The following is a 25,563-nucleotide window of genomic DNA, read 5'->3' on the forward strand; positions in this document are numbered from 1 at the left end:
AATCTCAAAATAAATATGGGGTGGATGGCAGGAGGAGGAGGGGGTCTCGGAAATTGGGGACAGGTGTGGCGATCGAACCAACGCTAGTCACAAACACACGATTCCGCCCATTCTAGAGTGGACTGGACATAAACATGCTCGCACATCTACTTGTCGGCTGCGTTTTGTCTGCCGGTAGCGAGGTGATTCTTTAAGAGCTCTGAGAACCCAAACTTGTGGCCGCCCCGCAGCTGAGCCGAAGTGGAGCTGGGAGCTGCCCAGACGACCTGAGGCTGCCAGCTGACCACCTTCCTCCCTACAGATCGCTGGAGCCAAGCTCAGCGGGGGAGAAGCCACGCTCGCGGGTGGGTGCCGGGGCTAAGGGCGGAAGCCGGGTTCCCACAGAGGCCTCCGCGCCCAGGCGGCTGCAGCGGCGGCGCCGGGGGACCGGAGGCCTGACACCGGGATGCGCCCCCCACTCTGGACAACCGGCCGCAGAAGTAAAGGGCCAGCATCCCGCCACAGCTATGCTTCCCGCGGGACAATCTCGGGAGAAGGTCCTGGAAGAGGCTCGCAGGCCGGTTTTCCGAGGGAAACGGCGAGGTGGGGAGGGAGCGCCCATGACCCTCCCCGCCCTCCCCTCTCCCGCTCACCCGGCCGCACAGGCGACAGGACTGTTCCGAAGAAACGTACTCGGGGTTGTAGTGTCGCCCTCCGCCACACGGGGCTGGATCACCTGCTGGCTCGGCGGCATCGGTCCGGGCTCCTCTCTTGGTGGAGGCAGGCGGAGGCGCGCCTGCGGCGTCCTCTTTCATTGGCCGCGGCGAGGGCGCTGCCATGTTGGAGGAAGCGGTGCCTTCTGTGAGGTGGAAACGCCGTGGCTTCACCCATAGCGTTGGGGAGCGCAGCCTCCTACCTTTCCTTCTCGCTGGAGTGTTGGTGCTGAGAGGCGGCGGCCGGCGGGATGGAGAGAAGTAGGATGAACCTGCCCAAGGGGCCGGACACGCTCTGCTTCGACAAGGACGAGTTCATGAAGGTGCGCGCCTGGTCTCTGCTCCCCGGAGCCGGGCCGTGTGTGGCCTGCCCTCCTTGGCCCTCCGGGGCCTCTCCTCGGGCTTCTCCTGCGGGCTTCCTGGGCCGTCCCCGCCCCGGAGGGGTCCTCGGCCGGGACCTCACTGCACTTCGCAGTGAGTCTCTTGGCCTCGGGTGGGCTAGGTGCAGCCTGAAGAAAGCACTCCTGTGAAATCGTACACATTGAATGAAAAGGCCTGAACGTTCAGGGCAAGTGGTTTTGAGCTAAACGTAAAAGCCCCGGACCCGTAGGATCCGCCTCTGGTACCGTGCGGCACAGTCAGACCGCCGCTCCCCCGGCCTGACAGAAGTCTCCCAGTGCCTTGTGCCTAGAAGCTCAGCGACTGTGCGTTGAACACATCTCTGAACGCACGTACTTACCAGAAATCGGGTCAAAAAGGCACTTAACCTAACGTTTATGCCTGACTTTCGTCTTAAGCTCCCGGAATGAGAAATCTGAAAGACTGTACTGTCCTTACTGGTTCTGGTCCAGTACTACAAAGCATACCAAGCTCCTTTTCTAAAGTTGCCCTACTTCTCTTGGTGAGGTCAGCCTGAAGCTGGCAGCAGATAACTGTAGGACATAAACTTACAGAATAGAAATTTAAACTGAAAAGACTTTACTGACAGGAAAGGTTCATCAGACATAGCCTTGAAAATGTCCCAAGGTTTGAATCAGAGCCAGGAGGAGCTTTATCTGTTTTCTGTATCCCTCTGGGTCTGTACTTAAACTATCAAAACGTATATGTTTAATTTCTAAGGATTGGGATTTAGTAGCTGGGTTCAGTGTTAAAAAGTTTTGGCTCTGCCGGTACCTAAAATTCTGAAAAGAGTTTGAATTTCTTACTTTTTTATGGCTTCAAGTCATAATATGTTTTTTTCTTTTTTGGGTTAACCAGCTAGTTCCTTTTTGATACTTGCATTCAGATCACATCTCCCAAACTCTGGTTTTAAAAGTGCTTATGTCTGGATCCTCTGCGGTGTGGCCATATCATTTTTAATATGTAGGGATGTCTAGATGAAGGTATATTGTACTCTTGTTCTTGTATGGTGATGTTAAGCCACTGTAATAAAAGGTGTAAATTGAATGGAGTGTCTGAAGGAGAGCACAGAGTGAATTCTCTGATCCAGAAACCTTTTTTTAACGAAGGACACGTGATGAGGAGAGAGGTCATTGGAAGAAGAAAAGCACACACACAGACTTAAAGAATCTCAAAGCACGGAAGTCTCTTTAGCTTGTCTGTCTTTGGACTTCGTCAGGCTTTCTTTGGGCCTAACACTAGCATTTTCTCACACTTCCTCGCCCCGCCATCTTTCTCACTCTGAGCTGACAGAATGCCTTTGGTCAAAGCAGCTTCGGAAAATAGAAATCTCAAAATAGCAGTTCTAAAGTAGGACTTAGAGGTAGGGAGAGAGCAAACTGGGAAAGTGGCTAGAATGCCAGCAATTCCATATTCTTTCAAGGCTCTGAAATTTCTGAATATAATGTACAATTTGTAGTGTTAATGAACGTGACCCCTTCATACATAGAAGAAAAATACATGGAACAGCTGTTCTGTGTAAAGTGGTATTGATCTTCTATGTGGGAGCTGGAGATAAAGGTTATTTGCAATCTGTGTTTCCGTCAGAGAGATGTTTTGTTAAGTTACAGTTCCGAGGCAGAAATGAGTGGAGAGCTTGCTGTCGGGGTTGTATTTCTACATAGGTGTCTTGTTTGGCACATTTTGGAATGAGACTGGGATGGTAGAAAGGGAGATGGGGTGGGGCTGCGGGTTGCACCTTGGACACTGCATACATTGAGGGGTCCACATTGATGCAGTCTTCACGGTAGAGCTGCAGTCAGGTTTACAGCAGGAAGTTGCATGGTCATATCTGTTGAGTTCGAGTGGACTGGTGGCAGGAGACTACTTAAAAAGTCATGTTTAGGGGCGCCTGGGTGGCTCAGTGGGTTAAGCCGCTGCCTTCGGCTCAGGTCATGATCTCAGGGTCCTGGGATCGAGTTCCGCATCGGGCTCTCTGCTCAGCAGGGAGCCTGCTTCCCTCTCTCTCTCTCTCTCTCTCTCTCTGCCTGCCTCTCCATCTACTTGTGATTTCTCTCTGTCAAATAAATAAATAAAATCTTTAAAAAAAAGTCATGTTTATGAGATCTAATGAGAAATAGAACGGGAAAGGTATGCAAAAGAGGTAGGTGATCAAAGTGCAGGAATGGCAGATGGGGAAGGGTCACCTGGGGCAGAGGCACTGGCAACATCATACTTTGTCGGCTTAGAAATACGAAAATCCTTTGGGTTGACAGCCAACTAATAGATGAGCAGGACATAAGGTATTGGTAGTAGGGGGAGAAAGTGGCATAACAGATAAATTAGACCATTTACATGGGTGTGCTATTGACATCACATGTAGCCTTCCTCTTCCATCTCAACATATGACTTCATCTCCAGTCGTACAGAAAAATTAGCAGCCATCCCACGGGACCTCCTCCATCCTGCTGATCATGATCCCATTCTTGTATTTGTCCCCTTCTCCTCCTCGCCTGGTACGGGAAGGGGCTCTCCTTCCTCCTCGGGTTCAGTCTCCACTCTGGCTCGGAGTCCATGCCCTCCCGCCCTTCCAGGAGCCTGCGAGGATCCTCTCCCCTGCACTCCTTCCCATCACGTGCTCCTGTTTGATCCTCTCCCACTTGAATGCCCCACCTCTAGGTATTGCCCTGTCAGTGTCGCACATCACAGCCAGTGCTCAGGGGTTGACTTGACTTTCCCACCTTCCACCCTTCAGGCCCTGTCATTCCACTAAAGAGTTCTTACCAAAACTGTTTCTAAGTCAGCGCACCTGACCTTTCTCTGTCTCCTTACTCGACATCGCAGTAGACCAAATGCTCTGCATTGCTTCCTGTCTTTCTTCGACCTCTCTTATGTGTCTCCTGTGCAAAGTCATGCTCCTGGTAGCCACTGAATGCTCATTATGGGCTCAGCCCCGTGTTGCTTTCTTTCCCTAGATGACCTTTTGTGCAGCTTCATGACCACCTATCAGCAGGTAAGGTAGATTCCTGTCTCTGGCCCACACGCCTCCTGAGCACCAGTTCTGTGTATCGGACTTGCTGACCTTTCTTCTCGGATGTGTCTGTGGCCCCTCAGACTCATCAGGTTCAAGACGGAATTCATGAGCACCTCCTCCACTAAAAGCCACCTTTCTTATTCTATTGCCTCTCTCGGTAAACACTTCATCCGTTTAGCCTGGAGTCGGGAAACCAGAAGTCAACTCCTACTCTGTCACCTTTCCAAAATCTAGTCTGTCACACCAAGTCCTGTGGATTTCGCTTCCTAAACCTCTTGAACCCATATACTTCTTTCCATCTCTTCTCATACCTTTGCAGTGCGCCCTTGCCATCACACCGTAGAAGCTTCTCACCCAGTCTCCATGCGCCTTCCTTGTCTTTCTGACCCCTGGTCTACACTGCAGGCTAGCCACTCTTGTCAGAATGCGGATGTGATCTTGTATGTACCAGGTGACTGGTCAGTCCACCGGCTCTTGAAAAACCATTTTCCCACGCACTCGAACGTATTTCAAAGAGAATCAGTCCCCCATGGGGTAGTTTTCCTTGGTAGACAGTTTGTTTCTGCGCTGTGCCAGTCTGCCTCCTTCGAACTTCTCTGTGTCAGTTCCTCTATGGAACCTGTGGCTTCGTTGGCACCCCGGGTAGGCAGATGATGACCTTTTCCATGAGAAGTAAAGGCAGGAGCCCTCTGGATGGTGAATGTATGTACCCTCATGTTCCATAGGTAAAAGAACCGTGTATGTGGGTGGGGGGGATAAGTCCTTGAGGCTCCTCCCCATTCTAATTGGGTGAACTGGGAATTTTGAGACAGGAAGCAGGTCATGTGTGTCCTTGTTTGCAGGGAGCATGCATTCTGATGGACAAAACGGAAAAGGGGAAGAATGAGCAGCTGCTCAGATCTGTTTTTACTGTGCTGGCTGATTAGCTGTGACCTGCAGATGTGGGTCCCATCCTCGGCTCTGCTCTCTGCCTGCTTATGTCTGACTTGGGGCAAATCACTCGCCTCCGGCCTTCTGTTTGCTTGTTAGTATAATGAGGTGGTGCTTATCTATTTGATCTTTGCCAGATCCTCTGAAAAGACTCGTCCAACCTGGCTTGCAGATAAGGAAACTGAGGCCTGAGGTGTGATGACTTCCTTTAAAGCCACACAGCTAGTTGGGGCCAATCACAGGCCAGATCTCCTGACCCCCACACATCAGTCCTTGGAAATCCTACTGTAATATGTTCCTTTCCAGAGGCCACAGGTGGGAACTGAGGGAAGTGGGACAATCAGAACATTAAGAATAGCGCAGAAGATGGCACAATGTCCGCATGCCTTGGCACCTGCATTTCACCAATAGGGCCACCTCTTACCTTAGAAGAAGTTCCCACAGGGCTGGTGATCTGGATGCCTGGCCTGGAGCTTAGCTACGGTAAACGGGACCAGAGGGAAGTGATGGCTGTTTGAGGTGGACTTTGAGGTGGCTGGGGATAGCAGCTGACAGAGGAGGAAGAGGGAAGAGTGACAGACAGCAGATAGCCGCAGGCCCGCAGGTCAGCCACTGTTGCCCAGGCTCGCCCATCCCCAGGAGCCGTCTTCGTATCACAGGAGCTGAGTCCTTACCCTGTGGGTTCTTAGTTCGATGTCACGGCTTGATGACAAGATTCCATTCTCTTCCGCATCAGTTTGAGACAGATATCTTAATGAAATTCTAATTAGCCAAATATGGAATGTAAGCCTGCAACTCATTTTATAGAGAAATTTTCTTATGTGAACTACTTTCCCTGATGATAGAGGAGTTGTGACGATGTAACATCAGATAAAGTTTATCTGATTGGCACTTGTAAGAAGGGTTCCCGGCAAAAAAGAACTGTTTTTTCTGTTGTTGTTGTCCTCCCTTTTGATCTTTCCTTTCCATTATTATTATTATTATTTTTTTTTTGTCTTGTGAGCGGTCATCTGATTTATAAAAAGATGCAACAAAAAGTAAAATGGTACAAGATAATCAGTTTCAAAACATAAAAAAGTGAGTGTCTTCAGCCATAGCTCAGAACAGAGGAACTGGGTAAGGAGAATTGCTTGTATGAACTGGCAACAGGAAAAGTTGGTAAAGGAGAGCTGAGGAACTCTATTAAGACATAGGAGTGAGGGGCTCTGTCATCATCTGACATTCGCTCAGTGTCGTCTATATGGTTAGAGATGTCCATGATGGGAACTCCAGCAATCTTCTGGGTCTGGGTCAGCTGATGCCACAGTGTAACACTCTGAATTGCTTCCGTACTGAGCAGTCATCTGCATAGTTTGTCTTGTGTGTACGTGGTAATTGTTTGAATCTTGGCTCTTTCGCAATCCTTAGAGCCTCTTGATACTTTCACCCCGGTTTCAGCCATTACACAGTCAGTTGTACAACTGGTACACTTGGCACACAGCCCGTCCATCATTGACCGGTCAAGTTTGGCCTAAATAGAAAAGTTGATAAAGTCGGTACCAACCAGGATGTGGTAAGTCGGCCCAGCTGTGTGTTTATATTGGAAAAAGCAGGAGGGGTGTTGGGGGACTTCTCTTTCCTTGAGTGCATGGGATCCTTCTTTTCTTTCTTTTTAGGTTTTAATCTGTCCTTCTCTCAGAGAAGGATCTCACAGCTAAGCATTCTCAAAGCTAAGCATACTTGCTTGCTTTCTCTTGCTTCCCCATGTTCACACCATGCCCATTTCTCCTTGCTTTTGATTTTATAATTCATTCTTTGTAGTACCATAAAACTTATTTAAATAAAATGTTGGCCTACTAAGTTATTGATTATTAGTAAGTTCTTTGTTCAAAATTTGAGAGCAAGAAGTATTATGTAAATATATCTTTTTGTTATTTAACTAGTTTTACAACATTTAGCATCAAATTTCTTGAAACATTTAAACAAATTAATCACAAACTTGGGCTTGGGCTTTTTCTTTTTTTTTTTTTTAAAGTAATCTCTACACCCAACAGGGGACTTGAACCCACAACCCTGAGATCAAGACCTGCACGCTCCAGTGACTGAACGAGCCAGGTGCCCTTTGGGCTTTTTGTTTTTAAGTTCCTCAGGTGAGGGGGTGCCTTAGTGGCTCAGAGAGTTAAGCTTCTGCCTTCAGCTCAGGTCATGGTCTCAGGGTCCTGGGATCGAGCCCTGCATGGGACACTCTGCTCAGCATGGAGCATGATTCCCTCCCTCTCTGCCTACTTGTGATCTCTCTCTCTGTGTCAAATAAATAAATAAAATCTTAAAAAAAAAAAGTTCCTTAAGTGATTGTAATGTGTGACCAGTGTTGAGAACTCTAGCACTGGATAATTCCTTTAAATAGCTCAAGAAATTAATTTTGAAAAGCGAACTAAAAGCCTACATAATTTATGATTGGTGTTAAATTGAGGGGAAAAAAGAGATAAAGAGAAGAAATCAGCTGGAACAGAGTGTAATTAGGTACTCAAATATTTGTTAGATGGATAAATACATTTACGGAATGTAGGGTTTTTTTTTTTTTGTCTCTTCATAAATATGTCAAATGGGTATATAAATTCAACAAAGGAGTTTGATATAAAATTGATTAAAATGTTAGAACAGAAGTTTTTTAGAATTTTAGTGTTACTATTTCATGATGCTTTTAAGATGATCTCTCTGTAGATGGTGGGAAGATCTTGTTAGCATATGTTTTTAATTTCTCAAGCTTGAATAATTTAGTCACTGAACAAACATTTAGAATGAGTTTTGGGAGACACAAGTCCTAGATTATGTCCCCACCTAGCTGGGGCAGAGATTTGAGAGCAGGGGCTGGAGGGAGGAGCTCCAAGGACATTTTTGTATACATGCTGATACCTTGGGCGGGAACACTCTTCCCACACTTCCTGTGGCTAGCTCCTTTGTGTCATTTGGATCTCAACTCATTGTTCTATATTTCCGGGTTCATCCAAGTTTAAATACATCCCATTTGTCACTCAGACCTTTACTGTGTCCTCATTTCTTTTTAGCTGTGATCACTATTCATTAATCACTATTTGATCACTGTTCATTAATATAATGTTTGTTTACATATTTATTTTCTCATTTCTGCATTAGAATATCTGCTCCTTAAAAGCAGAGACCTTGTCTTTTCTTTTCATGACTGTGTCCCCAGGTCTTAGAGCAGAGCTGGAGTTGCATGATAAATATTTGAGGAATATTTATGGGATATACAGGGACATTTATTCATCTCTGTTGTCCATTGTTTTCAAGAATGGTTGGAAATACACACATACGTGAGCTCACACAAACTTTCTATGTCTTTCAACCCCTATGTAGTGTGCAGATTAGTGCTTAACTATTTTGGTTTTTTGTCTCGATGAAATGGGACATGTTTCAGGGCAGAGCTCATAAATTTCATATGCCCTCTTAGTACTTCTCATCATTACAGAGTGATGGTTCTGGGGGATTCTGCTTCTCGTGGAGATAGTATATAGTGATTTTATAAGTCCATGTATCTGGGAAGGAGTGTTTTACTTCTTGGCAGCTTAGAGAACTTCAATCTTTCCACATTCCATGTAATTTTCATAGCATTAAAGCTACTAATTTCAGATTATTGGTAAGTTTTAAATGATTAATTCCCAGGTTACTTTGAATTAGTCTTTGTTTGCCATCCCTGATTGCAGCTAGTTAGTAAAGTAGCTAAACTTTTAAACTCTACTTGGTTTTAATTTTGAGTGATGTCACTGCTTCTCTTATGGTTAATGGTTCTTAATTACCTGCAGCTTGTCTGGTTTGCTCATTTATTTTCCTGTGTTCCAACACCTCTTGTGATCTCCCAACTTCTGGCCTTTTGGGGGATTTGTACTTTAACTGGGTTCAGATAGGAAATACCCCTGAGTACAAAGAGAAGTTATTTTTCTTCTAACTTCACTATCCCCTATTATTAATGTATTACATTGTTGTGGTACATGTGTTACAACTGATGAACCACCAGCATTGATACAGTATTAATTAAAATCCATGGTTTACATTAAGGTTCACTCCTCTTTCTATAGTTCTGTGGGTTTTGAAAAATGTATAATGTTATTTACCTACTGTTGGTATCTTACAGCCTAGTTTCATTGCCTTGAAAACCCCTGTTCCTCATCTTTTTGTTTCTTCTCCTCTCTCTGCACCCTCCTCCCTCACCCCTCAGCCCAGGATCTTTTTACTGTCTAGGCTTTTACCTTTTCAGAGTTGAAAGACACCCCCCCCCCCGTCGTTAACTAATTAACTGCTCTTTTGTTGTGTGGAAGTGCCCCTCCTCCCCTTGCAGTGAAGGGACCCTTCCCCCAGGGTTGAATTCAGTGTGGCTGCTCTTTTGCCTTTCTGTGGCTGCTTGGCTTTGGGGGCATGACACTTGTCTCCTGTTTGAACAAGATACCTTCTCCTAATAGCCGAGGCATGGTCACATAGGCAAGGGGGCTGCATGGTCACGTAGGTCACGTAGACGGGGGGGGGGGGCTGCATAGTCACGTAGACAGGATGTCTTTCTGCTGAGTAATAAGGTCAAACTTCCCCTCTTTGTTTCCCCTTCCAGCCTTTCTCTTCGCGCGAGGGGGTCTTCCAAGGCCAATCCGCTAACACCAAGTATGCCTTTTTTCAAATGTTCAAATTGTCAGCCAATCGGCCCCGTCCCATCCGGGACTTGTTTGTACCTGTCTATAAAAATCCTGCACCACCCCAGCCAGGTGTGCTCAGCTAGCAGGAGCTGCTGACCACCCACAGGTGCGCGCTGACCACCCGCAGGTGCCTGCGTAACAATAAAGAACCTCTTGCTGTTTGCATCCTGTGGCAGTGTTGAATTCTTGGGTAAGGGGATCCGCGGGTCTTTCATTTGCACCTGGCTGGCTTAGTTGCTAGGGCATCTGACTCTTGATCTCGGGGTTGTGAGTTCTAGCCACCACATTGGGTATAGAGATGACCTAAAAAATAAATAAAAATTAAAATGTTGGTTAATTTTTACCTTTTCCAGAATGCCATAGAGTTGGAATCATATAGTATTTAGCCTTTGAGACTGGTCTTTCACTTAGCAATATGCATTTAAGGTTCTTCGAAGTCTTGTGGCTTAATAATTCATCTTTTAATTGTCGAATAATCCATTGTGTGGGTGTGGCACAGTGTACCTGTTCACCTACTGAAGGAGATTTGGATTGCTTCCAAGTTTTGGCACTTCAGAGAATAAAGCTGCTGTAAACATCCGTGTGCAGGTTTTTGTGTGGACACTAGTTTTAAGCTCTTTTGGGTAAATACAAAGGAGCACAATTACTGATCTTACAGTGAGAATGTGTGTAGTTCTGTGAGAAACTGCCAAGCTGTCTCACACAGTGCCTCCTATTTTGCATTCTGACCAAACAGTGAATGAGAGTTCAGTTGTCCCACATCCTTGCTAGCATTTGGTATTACTAGTGCTTTGGATTTTTTATATTCTACGTGATATGTAATAGTACCTTGTTTAAATTTGCAATTTCTTAGTGACATACAAAGTTGAGCATCTTTTCAGATCCTTTTTTTTCTTTTTTAAAGATTGTATTTATTTATTAACAGCACAAGCACAGGAAGAGGTAACAGCAGGCAGCGGGAGAGGGAAAAAAGCAGGCTCCTCGCTGAGCCGGGGGCCCAATGTGGGGTTCAGTCCCAGGATCTGAGCTAAAGGCAGATGCTTAACTGACTGGGTTTCCAAGCCACCGCTCTTTTCACATTTTTAAATTAGGTTTGATTTCTTGTTGCTACTAAGACATCTTTATATTATATTTCTTTTTTTTTTATAAATTTTTTATTTTTTATAAACATATATGTTTATCCCCAGGGGTACAGGTCTGTGAATCACCAGGTTTACACACTTCACAGCACTCACCAAAGCACATACCCTCCCCAATGTCCATAGTCCCACCCCCTTCTCCCTAACCCCCTCCCCCCAGCAACCCTCAGTTTGTTTTGTGAGATTAAGAGTCACTTATGGTTTGTCTCCCTCCCAATCCCATCTTGTTTCATTGATTCTTCTCCTACCCACTTAAGCCCCCATGTTGCATCACCACTTCCTCATATCAGGGAGATCATATGATAGTTGTCTTTCTCTGCTTGACTTATTTCGCTAAGCATGATATGCTCTAGTTCCATCCATGTTGTCGCAAATGGCAAGATTTCATTTCTTTTGATGGCTGCATAGTATTCCATTGTGTATATATACCACATCTTCTTGATCCATTCATCTGTTGATGGCCATCTAGGTTCTTTCCATAGTTTGGCTATTGTGGACATTGCTGCTATAAACATTCGGGTGCACGTGCCCCTTTGGATCACTACGTTTGTATCTTTAGGGTAAATACCCAATAGTGCAATTGCTGGGTCATACGGCAGTTCTATTTTCAACATTTTGAGGAACCTCCATACTGTTTTCCAGAGTGGCTGCACCAGCTTGCATTCCCACCAACAGTGTAGGAGGGTTCCCCTTTCTCCACATCCTCGCCAGCATCTGTCATTTCCTGACTTGTTGATTTTAGCCATTCTGACTGGTGTGAGGTGATATCTCATTGTGGTTTTGATTTGTATTTCCCTGATGCCGAGTGATATGGAGCACTTTTTCATGTGTCTGTTGGCCATCTGGATGTCTTCTTTGCAGAAATGTCTGTTCATGTCCTCTGCCCATTTCTTGATTGGATTATTTATTCTTTGGGTGTTGAGTTTGCTAAGTTCTTTATAGATTCTGGACACTAGTCCTTTATCTGATATGTCGTTTGCAAATATCTTCTCCCATTCTGTCAGTTGTCTTTTGATTTTGTTAACTGTTTCCTTTGCTGTGCAAAAGCTTTTGATCTTGATGAAATCCCAATAGTTCATTTTTTCCTTTGCTTCCCTTGCCTTTTGCGTTGTTCCTAGGAAGATGTTGCTGCGGCAGAGGTCGAAGAGGTTGCTGCCCGTGTTCTCCTCAAGGATTTTGATGGATTCCTTTCGCACATTGAGGTCCTTCATCCATTTTGAGTCTATTTTTGTGTGTGGTGTAAGGAAATGGTCCAATTTCATTTTTCTGCATGTGGCTGTCCAATTTTCCCAGCACCATTTATTGAAGAGGCTGTCTTTTTTCCATTGGACATTCTTTCCTGCTTTGTCGAAGATTAGTTGACCATAGATTTGAGGGTCTATTTCTGGGCTCTCTATTCTGTTCCATTGATCTATGTGTCTGTTTTTGTGCCAGTACCATGCTGTCTTGATGATGACAGCTTTGTAATAGAGCTTGAAATCCGGAATTGTGATGCCACCAACGTTGGCTTTCTTTTTCAATATCCCTTTGGCTATTCGAGGTCTTTTCTGGTTCCATATAAATTTTAGCATTATTTGTTCCATTTCTTTGAAAAAGATGGATGGTACTTTGATAGGAATTGCATTAAATGTGTAGATTGCTTTAGGTAGCATAGACATTTTCACAATATTTATTCTTCCAATCCAGGAGCATGGAACATTTTTCCATTTCTTTGTGTCTTCCTCAATTTCTTTCATGAGTACTTTATAGTTTTCTGAGTATAGATTCTGTGTCTCTTTGGTTAGGTTTATTCCTAGGTATCTTATGGTTTTGGATGCAATTGTAAATGGGATTGACTCCTTAATATCTCTTTCTTCTGTCTTGCTGTTGGTGTAGAGAAATGCAACTGATTTCTGTGCATTGATTTTATATCCTGACACTTTACTGAATTCCTGTATAAGTTCTAGCAGTTTTGGAGTGGAGTCTTTTGGGTTTTCCACATAGAGTATCATATCATCTGCGAAGAGTGATAATTTGACTTCTTCTTTGCCGATTTGGATGCCTTTAATTTCCTTTTGTTGTCTGATTGCTGAGGCTAGGACCTCTAGTACTATGTTGAATAGCAGTGGTGATAATGGACATCCCTGCCGTGTTCCTGACCTTAGCGGAAAAGCTTTCAGTTTTTCTCCATTGAGAATGATATTTGCGGTGGGTTTTTCATAGATGGCTTTGATGATATTGAGGTATGTGCCCTCTATCCCTACACTTTGAAGAGTTTTGATCAGGAAGGGATGCTGTACTTTGTCAAATGCTTTTTCAGCATCTATTGAGAGTATCATATGGTTCTGGTTCTTTCTTTTATTGATGTGTTGTATCACATTGACTGATTTGCGGATGTTGAACCAACCTTGCAGCCCTGGAATAAATCCCACTTGGTCGTGGTGAATGATCTTTTTAATGTACTGTTGAATCCTATTGGCTAGTATTTTGTTGAGTATTTTCGCATCTGTGTTCATCAAGGATATCGGTCTATAGCTCTCTTTTTTGGTGGGATCCTTGTCTGGTTTTGGGATCAAGGTGATGCTGGCCTCATAAAATGAGTTTGGAAGTTTTCCTTCCATTTCTATTTTTTGGAACAGTTTCAGGAGAATAGGAATTAGTTCTTCTTTATATTATATTTCTTATTTTAAGTCCTTTACCATGGATGTGTTTTGCAGATATTTACTCTGTGACTGGTCTTTTCATTCTCTCTCTCTATTTTTTTTTTAAGATTTTATTTATTTATTTGTCAGAGAGCGAGCGAGCGAGAGCGAGCACAGGCAGTCAGAGTGTAAGGCAGAGTCAGAGGGAGAAGCAGGCTCCCTGCGGAGCAAGGATCCCGATGTGGGACTCGATCCCAGGACGCTGGGATCATGACCTGAGCCGAAGGCAGCTGCTTAACCAACTGAGCCACCCAGGTGTCCCGTCTTTTCATTCTCTTAACAGTGTCTTACAGAGAAGTTTAATTTTAGCAAAGTCCCTCTCATCAATTTTTTCTTTCGTAGATCATGCTTTTGGTTTTATATCTGAAAAATCATTGCCAAATCCAAGGATCCCTACATTTTTCTTATGTCATCTTTAAGAAGTTTTGCATTTTACGTTTAGGTTTTGTGAAAGGTGTGAAAAGTTTGTTTTTATTCTTTTCATTTGTTTGTTTTTTCTTATCAATGTGCCATTGTTCGGTTCCATTTGTTGAAGACTGTCCTTGCCATTGAGTTGCCTTTGCCTGTGTGTGTGGATGTTTTTCTGGGCTCTCCACTCTGTTCCAAGCACCTGTCTCTTTTGCCAGGCACCTTCTGTCTTAATCACTATAGCTTGAATAATAAGTCTAGAGATGGGTGGTGGCAATCCTCAATTTCCTTTTTTTCCCCGCTCTTTAATATTTTGTTGACTACTCTGGGACTCTTGGTTTTCCAGTTTTCCATCCAAATTTTAGAGTCAACATGTTGGTATCCACAGAATAACTTCCTGGCATTTTGATTGGGATTGCATTGAGTCTGTCGATCAGTTTGGGAAGAACTGACCTCTTAACAGTATTGAATGTTCTTCCTCAAGATTATGGACTTTCTTTCCACTTCACATCTTACCTTGCTTGTTGTCTTTCATCAGAATTTTATACTTTTTCTCACATAGATCTTGTGCATATTTCATTAGATTTGCACCTAAGTATTAATTTTTTTTTGGTATGCTAATGTAAATGGTCTTGTGTTTTTAACTTCAAATTCCACTTGTACATTGCTGGTATATACGAAAGCAATTGACTTTTTAAATTTTTTAATTAAAATTCAATCTCGTTAACATATAGTGTACTTTTAGTTTCATGGTTAGAATTTCGTGATTCATTGGTTGCATACAACACCCAGAACTCATCGCAACAAGTGCCCTCTTTAATACCCCTCACCCAGTTACCCCAACTTTCCCCTCTCCAGTAACCCTCAGTTTGTTTCCTGTAGTTAACTTTCTTGTGATTTGCCTCCCTGTCTGTTTCTATTTTTCCTTCTCTTCCCCTATATTCATCTGTTGTTTCTTAAGTTCCACATGTGACTGAAACTATATGGTATTTGTCTTCCCCTAGTTCCATCCATTTCCTTGCAAATGGCAAGATTTTGTTCTTTTTGATGGCTGAGTAATGTGTGTGTGTGTGTACACCACATCTTCTTTATACATTCATCTGTTGATGGACATCTGGGCTCTTATAGTTTGACTATAAACATTGGGGTGCTTTTGCCCCTTCAAATCACTTTGTGTACTTTGGATAAACATCTAATAGGGCAATTGCTAAGTCGTTTGGTTGTTACATTTTTAACTTTTTGAGGAGCATCCATACTGTTTTCCAGAGTTGCGTTCCCACCAACAGTGTAGGAGGATTCCCCTTTCTTCACATCCTTGCCAACATCTGTTGTTTCCTGACTTGTTAATTTTAGCCATTTTGACTGATGTAAGGTGGTGTCTCATTGTGGTTTTATTTATTTATTTATTTATTTGACAGAAAGAAATCACAGGTAGATGGAGAGGCAGGCAGAGAGAGAGAGAGAGGGAAGCAGGCTCCCTGCCGAGCAGAGAGCCCGATGCGGGACTCGATCCCAGGACCCTGAGATCATAACCCGAGCTGAAGGCAGCGGCCTAACCCACTGAGCCACCCAGGCACCCCTCATTGTGGTTTTGATTTGTATTTCCCTGATGCTGAGTGATGTGGAGCCCTTTTTCATGTGTCTGTTGGCCATTTGGATGTCTTCTTTGGTCTGTTCATATCTTCTGTCCATTTCTTGACTGGATTTTTTTGTTTTTTGGATGTTGAGTTTAATAAATTCTTTATAAATTTTGAATACTGGCCCTTTGTCTGATACATCATTGGAAAGCAATTGACTTCTGTATTTTAACTGTGTATCATTCAATCTTGCTATAATCACTTGACTAGTTTCAGGAGGGTATGGGTGTGGGGTGTGAAGTCTTTGTAATTTCTGTGGACAGTCATGTCATCTGTGAACAAAGTTTTATTCTTTCCCAGGTTGTATACCTTTTGTTTCCTTTTCTTACCTTATTTCATTAGTTTTGCCTTCCAGTATAGTATTGAATAGTAGTAGTAGGAGGGACATCCTTGCCTTGATTCCCTGTCTTCTATTTTCTCAGTATTAATATCATGTTAGCTGTGGATTTTTGGAGACATTCTTATCAAGTTGAGGAAGTCCTCCTATTCCTAGTTCCCTGAGGGTTAATAATGAAGAGGTGTGGATTTTGTTAAATGCTTTTTTTCCTCCCTTCATTGATATGATCATGTGATTTTTTTTCTGTTGATATGATGGATCACATTGATTTTCTAATGTTGAACATTTTCTAATGTTGCATACCTAGAATAAATCCTACATGATCCTGGTGTATAATTTTTTAATATAGTGTTTGCTTTTATTTGCTAATTTTTGTTGAAGATTTTTGTGTCTGTGTTCATGAGAGATACTAGTTTGTAGTTTCTTTTCTTGTAGTATTGGTTTTGGTGTCAGGGTAATAATGATCTCCTAGAATGATTTAGAAAGTATTCCTTGTAGTTTTACTTTCTGGAAGAGATTTTAGAGAATTGTGTAGTATTCCATAAATGTTTGGTTGAATTTACAGTGATTGGGATTGTTAGCAGTAGCCCTCCCTTCTTTCATCTGATATTAGTAATTTATGTCTTCTACCTTTTTTTCTTTGTTTGCCTGGCTAAGGGTGTATCTGTTTTATTGATGTTTTCAAAGAAACAGACTTGGGGTTTATTGATTAAAAAAAAAAATTCCTGGTTTTAATTACATTGATTTCTGCTCTAATTTTTATTTTTTTCTACTTCCTTTAGGGTTTTTTTTATGATTTTATTTGACACAGAGAGAGTCAGTGAGAGAGGGAATAAAGGCAGGAGGAATGGGAGAGGGAGAAGCAGCCTCCCTGAGCAGGAAGCTCTGATGCAGGGCTCTGTCCCAGGACCCTAGGACCATGTCCTGAGCCAAAGGCAGATGATTAACCAACTGAACCACCCAGGAGCCCCTCCTTACTTTAGATTTGATTTTGTTGTTGTTGCCTAAAATGGAAGCTTAGATTATTGTCTTTAATCTTTTTTTTTCTAATATTTGCATTCAGTACTATATTTTCCCTTTAAGCAGCATTCCACACATTTTGCTACATTGTATTTTGTTGAGACTGGTCTCCTGTCATTTAGAAGTGTGTCATTTAATCTCCATGTATTTTGGACTTCTTCAGCTATCTTCTGTTACTGATTTTTAATTCCATTGTGGTCTGAGAACATACTTGGCATAATTTTTATTTTTAAAAATTTGTTGTCTTTTGTGGCCCAGAATTATTCTGTCTTGATGAGTGTTCCATATGAGCTTAAGAAGAATGTGTGTTGCACTATTACTGGGCGAAATTGTCTGTGTACGTCTGTTGTACGGTAATTGATGGTGGTGTTGAGTGTGCCATGTCTGGACTGAATGTCCACATCTGTCAGATCCTTGTTGCCCTGCTGCTGGATCGGCCCATTACTGATGGAGAAGTGTTGAAGTCACCAGCTGTGATAATGCAATTGTTTATTTCTCCCTGCAGTTCTGTTAGGTTGTGTCTCACCTGTGTTGATCAGGCACACATACGTTAAGGATAATTGTGTCTTCTTGGTCAGTCGATTTCTTTATCATTATGTAATGCTGCTCTTTATGCCTGATAATTTTCCTTCTCTGAAATCTGCTTTGTCTGAAATTCATGTAGCTACTCCATTGTTCCTGTGATTAGTGTTACTTTGGATTTTTTTTAATGTATTCTAGCATTTAACTTGTTGATATTTAAGTTGTTTCATTTTTCATCAAAATATAATTCACAAAGCATAATAGTTGCCATTTGAAAGTGTACTCTTCTCTGGTTTTTAGTATATTTACTGTGTATATGGTACATACGTCACTTCTGTCTAATTCCAGAATGCTTCCATCACCCGAAAAATAAACCTCTTGGTTCCAATTCTCCCCTCCCCTTATTCCCTGGCAATCATGAATCTACTTTCTGTTTTTATGGATTTGCCTTTTCTGGAACATCTCCTATCAGTGGAATTGTATAACACGTGACCTTTTGTGTCTGGCTTCCTTTAACCTGAGAGTAGAATGTTTTCAGACTTCACTCGTGTTGTAGCATGTAACAGTTTATTCCTTTTTATGGTTGTGTAAGAGGCTCTTCCACATTTTATGTATCCATTCATCAGTTGATGGACGTTGGGTATATACTCATTTGGCTGTTACGAGCAGCGCTGCTGTGCACATTCATGTACAGGTTGTGGCAGGAACATCTGTTGTCAGTTCTGTCGGTGTCATACCCCTAGACGTAGAACTGCTGGGTAATTGTACGTGTGTAACTTCTTGAGGAGCTACCGAGCTGTTTGCTGCCTTAGCCACACTATTTTACATTCTCACCGACAATACAGGAGGGTTCCAGCTTCTCCGCCTTCTTGCCAGCACTTTTCTTCTTCTTTTTTTTTCTTTTTCTTTTTCTTATTTTACCATAGTTGTCCTAGTGGGTGTGACGTGGCATCTGCATGTGCTTTTGGTTCGCATTTCCCCAATGACTAAGGATGTCGAACATCCCGACATGTGCTCTTGACCGTCTGTGTATCATCTTTGGAGAAATGTCTATTCAAAAGTCTTTGGCTTGTTTTTAAATTAGGTTATTTGTCTTTTTGTTGTTGAGTTCTAAGAGTATATTTGCATATTCTGGTTATTAGGTCCTTGTCAGACAAATGATTTGCAGATACTCTCTCCCATTCTGTGGGTTGTCTTTTCACGTTCTCCGTAGTGTCCTTTGACACACGAAAGTTTTTATTTTGATCAAGTTCAGCTTATCTAATATTTCTTATTGCTTTGTGTATCATGTCTAAAAAAGCTTTGCCCGATCCCAAGTCATACAGATTTTCACCTGTTTTCTCTGAGTGTTACAGTTTTTACTCTTACATTTAAATCTTTGATCCATTTTGAGTTATATTTTTGTGTATGTGTGACGTTGCTGTTCCAAGTTCATCCTTTTGCATGTAGATATTCATTTGTCCCAGTAGTAGGCACTCAAAAAGACTGTTTTTCCCCCCATTAAATGGTCTTGGCATCCTTGTGAAAAATCAGTTGACCATAAATGTATGGGTTGTAAATACTTTCTTTTTGAATACTTGGGAAATCTACACTATAAAGTAAAACCATTCCTAAAGTAGTAAAACCATTCTTGGTTAAGTGAAATGGGTCTCTATTATGGCACTGTGAGTTTGGGTTTGCTTTTCACAGCAAACGCTGCCTAACCCAGTATTCACAGATGTTCTGAGTTATTTAGTCATGTGTTATGCAACTTTTGTTTATCTGAGAACAAATGCATAAATGGTGAGTTGAGTACTAATATTACCTAATAGCATTTGTTCACTGAGGCTAAGTTATATGATTTATTTATTTATTTATTTATTTAAGATTTTATTTGAGAGTGAGAGAGTGCGGGAGCAGGAGGAAGGGACAGAGGGAGAAGCAGGCTCCTTGCTCAGCAGAGCGCCTGATGTGGAACTCAAACCCAAGAGACTGGGATCATGACCTGAGCCAAAGGCAGATGCTTAACCAACTGAGCCACATAGGCACCCCAGTTATACAATTTAGAATGCCATCATGAAGTTCAAGAACTTCAACAATGTGTAACTGAGGCAGGGAAAGTGATCGACCTAAAGGTATACAGTTGGTGAGTAGGATGGCCAGGATTATGAACCAAGACCCCCTTCCGTGATGTACTACCTAACTATGATGTAAGGTCTGAGATGGTCTCAGGAGAGAAAGGTCCAGGCTAATTTGGTCACCAGTGTAAGAAGCAGGTGGCTTTCTGTAGATGACTGTGAAATTACGGTTTGGTATGAAGTCCTTCTCTCTGACACTAGCAGGGTCAGTCTTTGGTTGATTAACTAATAAAGTCAGTTTAAACAAGTACTCTTAGGGAATGGTATATACAGTTTTTAGCATTTTATTTGGAAAAAATATATGTACATTTATTCTCCATTGAAACAGTGCCAGATCTTTTCTTTGGAAACTGGCCTGCAGATTAGATTTCTGAGTTATCACAGCACTTGGGTCGCTTAATAGGTTAGGCATCTACCTTCGGTTCAGGTCATGACCTCAGGGTCCTGGGATAGAGTCCCGCATTGGGCTCCCTGTTCAGCAGGGAATCTCCTTCTCCCATTGCCCCTTTCCCTGCTCATACTGTCTGTCTGTGTCTCAAATAAATAAAAAGAATCTTTTTTAAAAAAGCTTTCTATGTTGTCTTTTTTTGCATTCAGTTTCAGTTTCTTTAACTGAATTGAGTGAGAATCCTGTGATCACTCCCTTCCTGCCTGGTACGTGGTCATCTCACCCATACCTAACTTAGCAAAAATTTTCTTATTGATTTCTTTGTATCAAATCTTTCCAAAATAGCTCTGTTAGTTTTCAAAAGAATAGTGATTTTTTTTTGCAGTCATATTTTGTTGGTTTACATAGTGTTTAATGAAGCTATATAATTACGAAGTAAGTGTAGGTGTCCTTAACTAGTTTGGGAATCATCACATTTGATTCTTGCTGACTAAACAGGTCATGGAGTAGCAGAGTCACAGGGGAAGTAGATAGTAATTTATTGCCTCTAAGCATATAAGCCTACCGGGGTATCACAGTATTGTAAAGGGGAAACACAGGATAGCTAATCCTGTGAGACCAATACTTGGAAATAGGTTATGAAAGATTTGGAACATCTGTTCAATGGGACACTCAGCATGCACATAAAATATTAATAGAAATGTATGTGTTTTACGTAAAGACATTCAAGTTATATTTTTAGATGGGAAATTTTTTTTAATAGAATGGTTTTTTATTTTTTATTTTTTAATTTTTTTTAAGATTTTATTTATTTATTTGACAGAGAGAGAGAGAGGTCAGGCAGAGAGAGGGGGAAAAGTAGGGGAAAAGTAGGCTCCCGGCGGAGCAGAGAGCCTGATGTGAGGCTTAATCTCAGGGCCCTGAGATATGACCTGAGCCGAAGGCAGAGGCTTAACCCACTGAGCCACCCAGGTGCCCGTAGATGGGAAATAGTTTAGAAGAGCATGAATATTTGTGTGTGTGTGTGTATGTTTACACACATACATAGAGAAGGTCTGGGGTTTCCATTCAAGATGGTGGCATAGGAGGATCTTGAACTCATCTCTTCTATGAAATACACACTGAATCTATAGCTCCATATGGAAAAATTTCCTGTGGAAAAAACCCTACAACTAGCTGAGTGACTCCTACACATTAGGTGAGTAAGGAAAAAAACCTATGTTGAAGTAAGAATCACTCTTGCCATAAACCCCACCCCTGGTACAGCGACCTGGAATTGAGAGGGTACTCACAACCCCAGGCTTCTCCCTGAGGAGTAAAGGCTTTGAGCCCCACTTCTGGCACCCCAACTTTCAAGATGTACATCTAAGAGACAAGACTCCAAAACATCCAGCTTTGAAAGCCATCAGAGCTTGCACCCATGAGACCCACAAGGCTATAGCAAACTGAGAAAGAGTTCTTAAAGCAGTCGCGCGAGTAGACTGACCCACCCTGGAACTCAGCACAGAAGCAGCAGACTGAAATGCGTTCAGATTTCTGTGAAAGAGGCCCATTTGCTTATCTTAAAGCCCTGAGGGGCAGGCATCTCATTTAACATGGATCTAGGAGCCTAGTAAGGTATTCTCCAAAGATGGAGCTGATGGGTACCATCTTTGCGCTGTCCCTCTGCCTCGCTTCTGCTTTCTGGTATCTCCTGGAAAGGAGCTTGAATGCTCGTATGATGCCCCGAGGTTTGCAGTTGCTACCCAGGGTATACCTCTAGATCACCTGGCTCTAGCGGCCAGCAAGACTCACACTCACAGTAGTGAGTATCACAGTATTTACAACAACCAAGACTTGGAAATAACTAAAGTGTCCACCAACGGGGTGAATGGATAAAGAAAATGTGTGTGTATACGATGGAATATTACTCAACCATAAAAAGAAGGAAGTCTTGCCATTTGCAACAACATGGATGGACCTTGAGGATATTGTGCTGAGTGAAATAAGTCAGACAGAGAAAGAGAAATACTGTATGATCTCCCTCACATGTGGAATCTAAAAAACAAAACAAAATGAAGTCATAGAGAACAGATTGGTGGTTGCCAGAGGCGAGGTTGTGGAGGAAATAGATGAAGGGTCCAGTGGTATAAACTTCCAGTTCATAATATAAGCCCTGGGGATGTAATGTACATCATAGTGACTGTAGTAAATAATACTGTGTATTATTGTATATTTATTTTATTATTTTTTATTAGAAATATGTATTATTAGCCCCAGGGTTACAGGTCTGTGGATTGTCAGGCTTACACACTTCCCAGCACTCACCATATTACATACCTTCCCCAATGTCCACAACCCCACCACGCTCTCCCTACACCCCTCCCCCCAGCAACCCTCACTTTGTTTTGTGAGATTAAGAGTCTCTTATGGTTTGTCTCCCTCCAAATCCAATCTTTTTTTTTAAAGATTTTATTTATTTATTGGACAGACAGAGATCACAAGTAGGCATAGAGGCAGGCAGAGAGAGAGGAGGAAGCAGGCTCCCCGCTGAGCAGAGAGCCTGATGTGGGGCTCCATCCCAGGACCCTGGGATCATGACCTGAGCCAAAGGCAGAGGCTTTAACCCACTGAGCCACCCAGGTGCCCCCCTCCCAATCCAATCTTGTTTCATTTTTTTTCCTTCCCTACCCCCACACCTCCCACTGTGCCTCTCAAATTCCTCATATCAGGGAGATGGTATGATAATTATCTTTCTCTGATTATTTCACTCAGCATACTCTCTAGTTCCATCCACATCACTGCACATGGCAAGATTTCATTTCTTTTGATGGCTGCATAGTATATTATATATATATATATATATATATATATATATATATATATATGTATATTTTAAGATTTTATTTATTTATTTGACAGAGATCACAAGTAGGAAGAGAGGCAGGCAGAGAGAGAGGAGGAAACAGGCTCCCTGCTGAGGAGAGAACCTGATGTGGGGCTCGATCCCAGGACCCTGGAATCATGACCTGAGCCAAAGGCAGAGGCCTTAACTCACTGAGCTACCCAGGTGCCCTATATTATTATATATTTAAAGTTGCTAAAGCTTAAGAGTTCTTAGCACAAGAAAAAAATGTGTATGTTTGGTGATGGATGTTAACTAGTCTTAGGGTGATCATTTCACAACAGATAAAAATATGGAATTTTTATGTTGTACGCCTGAAACTAACATGTGTCCATTATATGTCAGTTTCTTTAAAAAGTAATTGATATTTATTTTTTTTAAAATTATTTACTTATTTGTCAGAGATCACAAGTAGGCAGAGAGGCAGGCAGAGAGAGAGACAGGGAAGCAGGCTCCCTGCTGAGTAGAAAGCCCAATGCGGGGTTTGAACCCATAACCCTGGGATCATGACCTGAGCTAAAGACAGAGGCCTTAACCCACTGAACCAGACAGGCACCCCAAAAGTAATTTATGTTTTAAAGAGAAAGACTAGGGCACCTGGGTGGCTCAGTCAGTTAAGCGTCTGCCTTCGGTTGAGGTCTTGATTTCAGGGTCTTGGAATGAACCCTGGCATCAGGCTCCCAGCTCAGCAGAGAGCCGGCTTCTCCCTCTGCCCCTTCTCCCACTTGTTCTCTCAGTCTCTCTCTCTCAAATAAATAAAATCTTAAAAAAAAAAAAAGTAAAGGGAAAGACCAAAACAAAGTCTGGAAGAATGTGAATCGCTGTGCTAAATAGTGAAGAAAAATAAACATTAACAGTGCTTAACTGCAGAGCATTAGAGAGTGGGTGATTTTTTTTTTCTCTCTTACATAAGTATTTCTTGGTTGGTTGAAAGTTTGACAGTGAACATTTGTTACTTTTAAAATTAAGAAGAAAAAGCTGTTTCTATTTTAAGAAGAGCCTCTTTGAAATGTATAATTAAAAGAAATAAAATACCTGTAGAGTTAGGCAACAGGAGAGAATGGTCTTGGTGAGGGGCCCCCTTTCCCATAATCTTAGGAAGTGAGCAGACCCCCTGATGTCCCTGTGTGTGTTCCCCTGCAGTAAACGTCCTCTTATTCTTTCTCTGATCTTATTTTTCTATGTAAAATGTGGTATCATTGCAATCATTTTTTTCTTTCTGGTTTGATTTTCAGGAAGATTTTGACGTCGATCACATTGTGTCTGACTATAGGAAGCATGTCCAGCTGGAGGAACTAAGAGGAGATCTGGAACTCTACTATAAACTTCTTAAAATAGCCATGGTGGAGCTCATCAACAAGGATTATGCAGATTTTGTCAACCTTTCCACAAACTTGGTAAACCTGAAATTCACAAGTCCTACACACACACACACACACACTTTCTCTCTCCTTCATATTTATTAAAAGGGCAGAGTTTTTAGAAACCTTTCAGTTGATTACCCCACCAACCCCACCAGAAACTTGAAGAAATTACCAATTTCATTAATAAAAGAACTAAACTTTTTGGAATACATTTTTTTGTTTGTTTTAGTTTTTATTCATTTAAGGTTGCTCTAGTTAGATTATGTTTCAAATTCATTAGTCAACAGTGAAAAGTAAAGGATGATAATACCCAAGGGGTTGTTTTATTAGTTGCTAAGTGATTACCCTGAAGTCTTCCTTGATTTAGACTAATTTTTAGGAGCAAATGTCCACCACTCTTGCAATGTTTAATTTACTCCCAGGTATATGTTAGCCAGAGCTAGGTTGAGGGAACATTGGCCAATATTGATATTTTAAAAGTTTGGTTTTATAACAATATAAGAATGATTTGCAGTGAGCTTATCAATTGTTTGTAAAAGCCGTTTAGAAATGTTGGATTTTGTTATTTGGCAGAAAAGTCTCCTTGTTGATGCTTCATTTTGTTTTAAATCTGTTTGTCCAGAGAAGCACAGAAAGTTGCAGCTCCGTGGGAATTTCAAGAAGCATTAAAATTAATGATGCACATTTGCTTTTGGGAAATATACCACTAAGATAAATATCCCAATAGGATTAAAAACCTAGAAAATTTTACTTCTGTTTAATTTCTATTTTTCTCAAGGCTTATAATAATGTTTAAGAGAAACGTAGCCCGTCAGACTTTCACATCAGCTGGCTGAGTATCATCACCTTCTGTGAAAATTTTTCACATTCATTTAAAATGTCATCTAAAGGCAAATTGTTCTTAAGGAAACTTTCGTTTCTCATGACTTCCCTTATTTTTATAGTTTCATGTATTTCAACAGATTTTTTTCATATTCTATGAACAACATTAATGGCCAAATAACACTTCTGTTGTTTAGCTAGTTATGTAGCAAAATACGGTTGTGGCAAAAAAATAATTAAAATCTGGTACTGCTTTGCTTGTTAAATAGATATGTCACTATTACTCGTTATCGTGATGTGTTTGTGCCAACCTGGTTTTGCCTTTAGGTTGGCACGGACAAAGCCCTCAATCAACTTTCTGTGCCTTTGGGACAGTTATGAGAAGTTCTGGTAAGTCCCAAATTAATGAAAACAGTCTGCTGTGACGCCTGTTGTCCTCGCCGGCTTTTCTCTAAGAATTCTTTTCATCTGTTAGTTTGGTGGTACTGGTGGTTGTATTTTAACGGTTCATGATTATAATATTCACCT

At 41.9% G+C, this 25,563-nt stretch overlaps 1 protein-coding gene across 2 annotated transcripts; it reads left to right on the top strand.

The window, feature by feature from the left end:
• LOC131821807 (conserved oligomeric Golgi complex subunit 2-like) lies at positions 1-24,424 on the top strand. Of its 2 annotated transcripts, none has more exons than XR_009349990.1 (2): positions 1-1,015; positions 22,867-23,009. XR_009349990.1 is itself a non-coding variant. In XM_059158134.1 (2 exons), the coding sequence occupies exons 1-2, from the start codon at positions 944-946 to the stop codon at positions 24,313-24,315; spliced, it is 303 nt and encodes a 100-aa protein (XP_059014117.1). In that variant the 5' UTR covers positions 188-943; the 3' UTR covers positions 24,316-24,424. The 2 variants fall into 2 exon arrangements, 1 of the variants encoding a protein (XP_059014117.1); XM_059158134.1 differs by lacking the exon at positions 22,867-23,009 and adding an exon at positions 24,085-24,424 and having other exon boundaries at positions 188-1,015.
• Positions 24,425-25,563: the final 1,139 nt, after the last annotated feature.

Source organism: Mustela lutreola, chromosome X (assembly GCF_030435805.1).
Source record: "Mustela lutreola isolate mMusLut2 chromosome X, mMusLut2.pri, whole genome shotgun sequence".
In the NCBI taxonomy this organism is placed as follows: Eukaryota; Metazoa; Chordata; class Mammalia; order Carnivora; family Mustelidae; genus Mustela; species Mustela lutreola.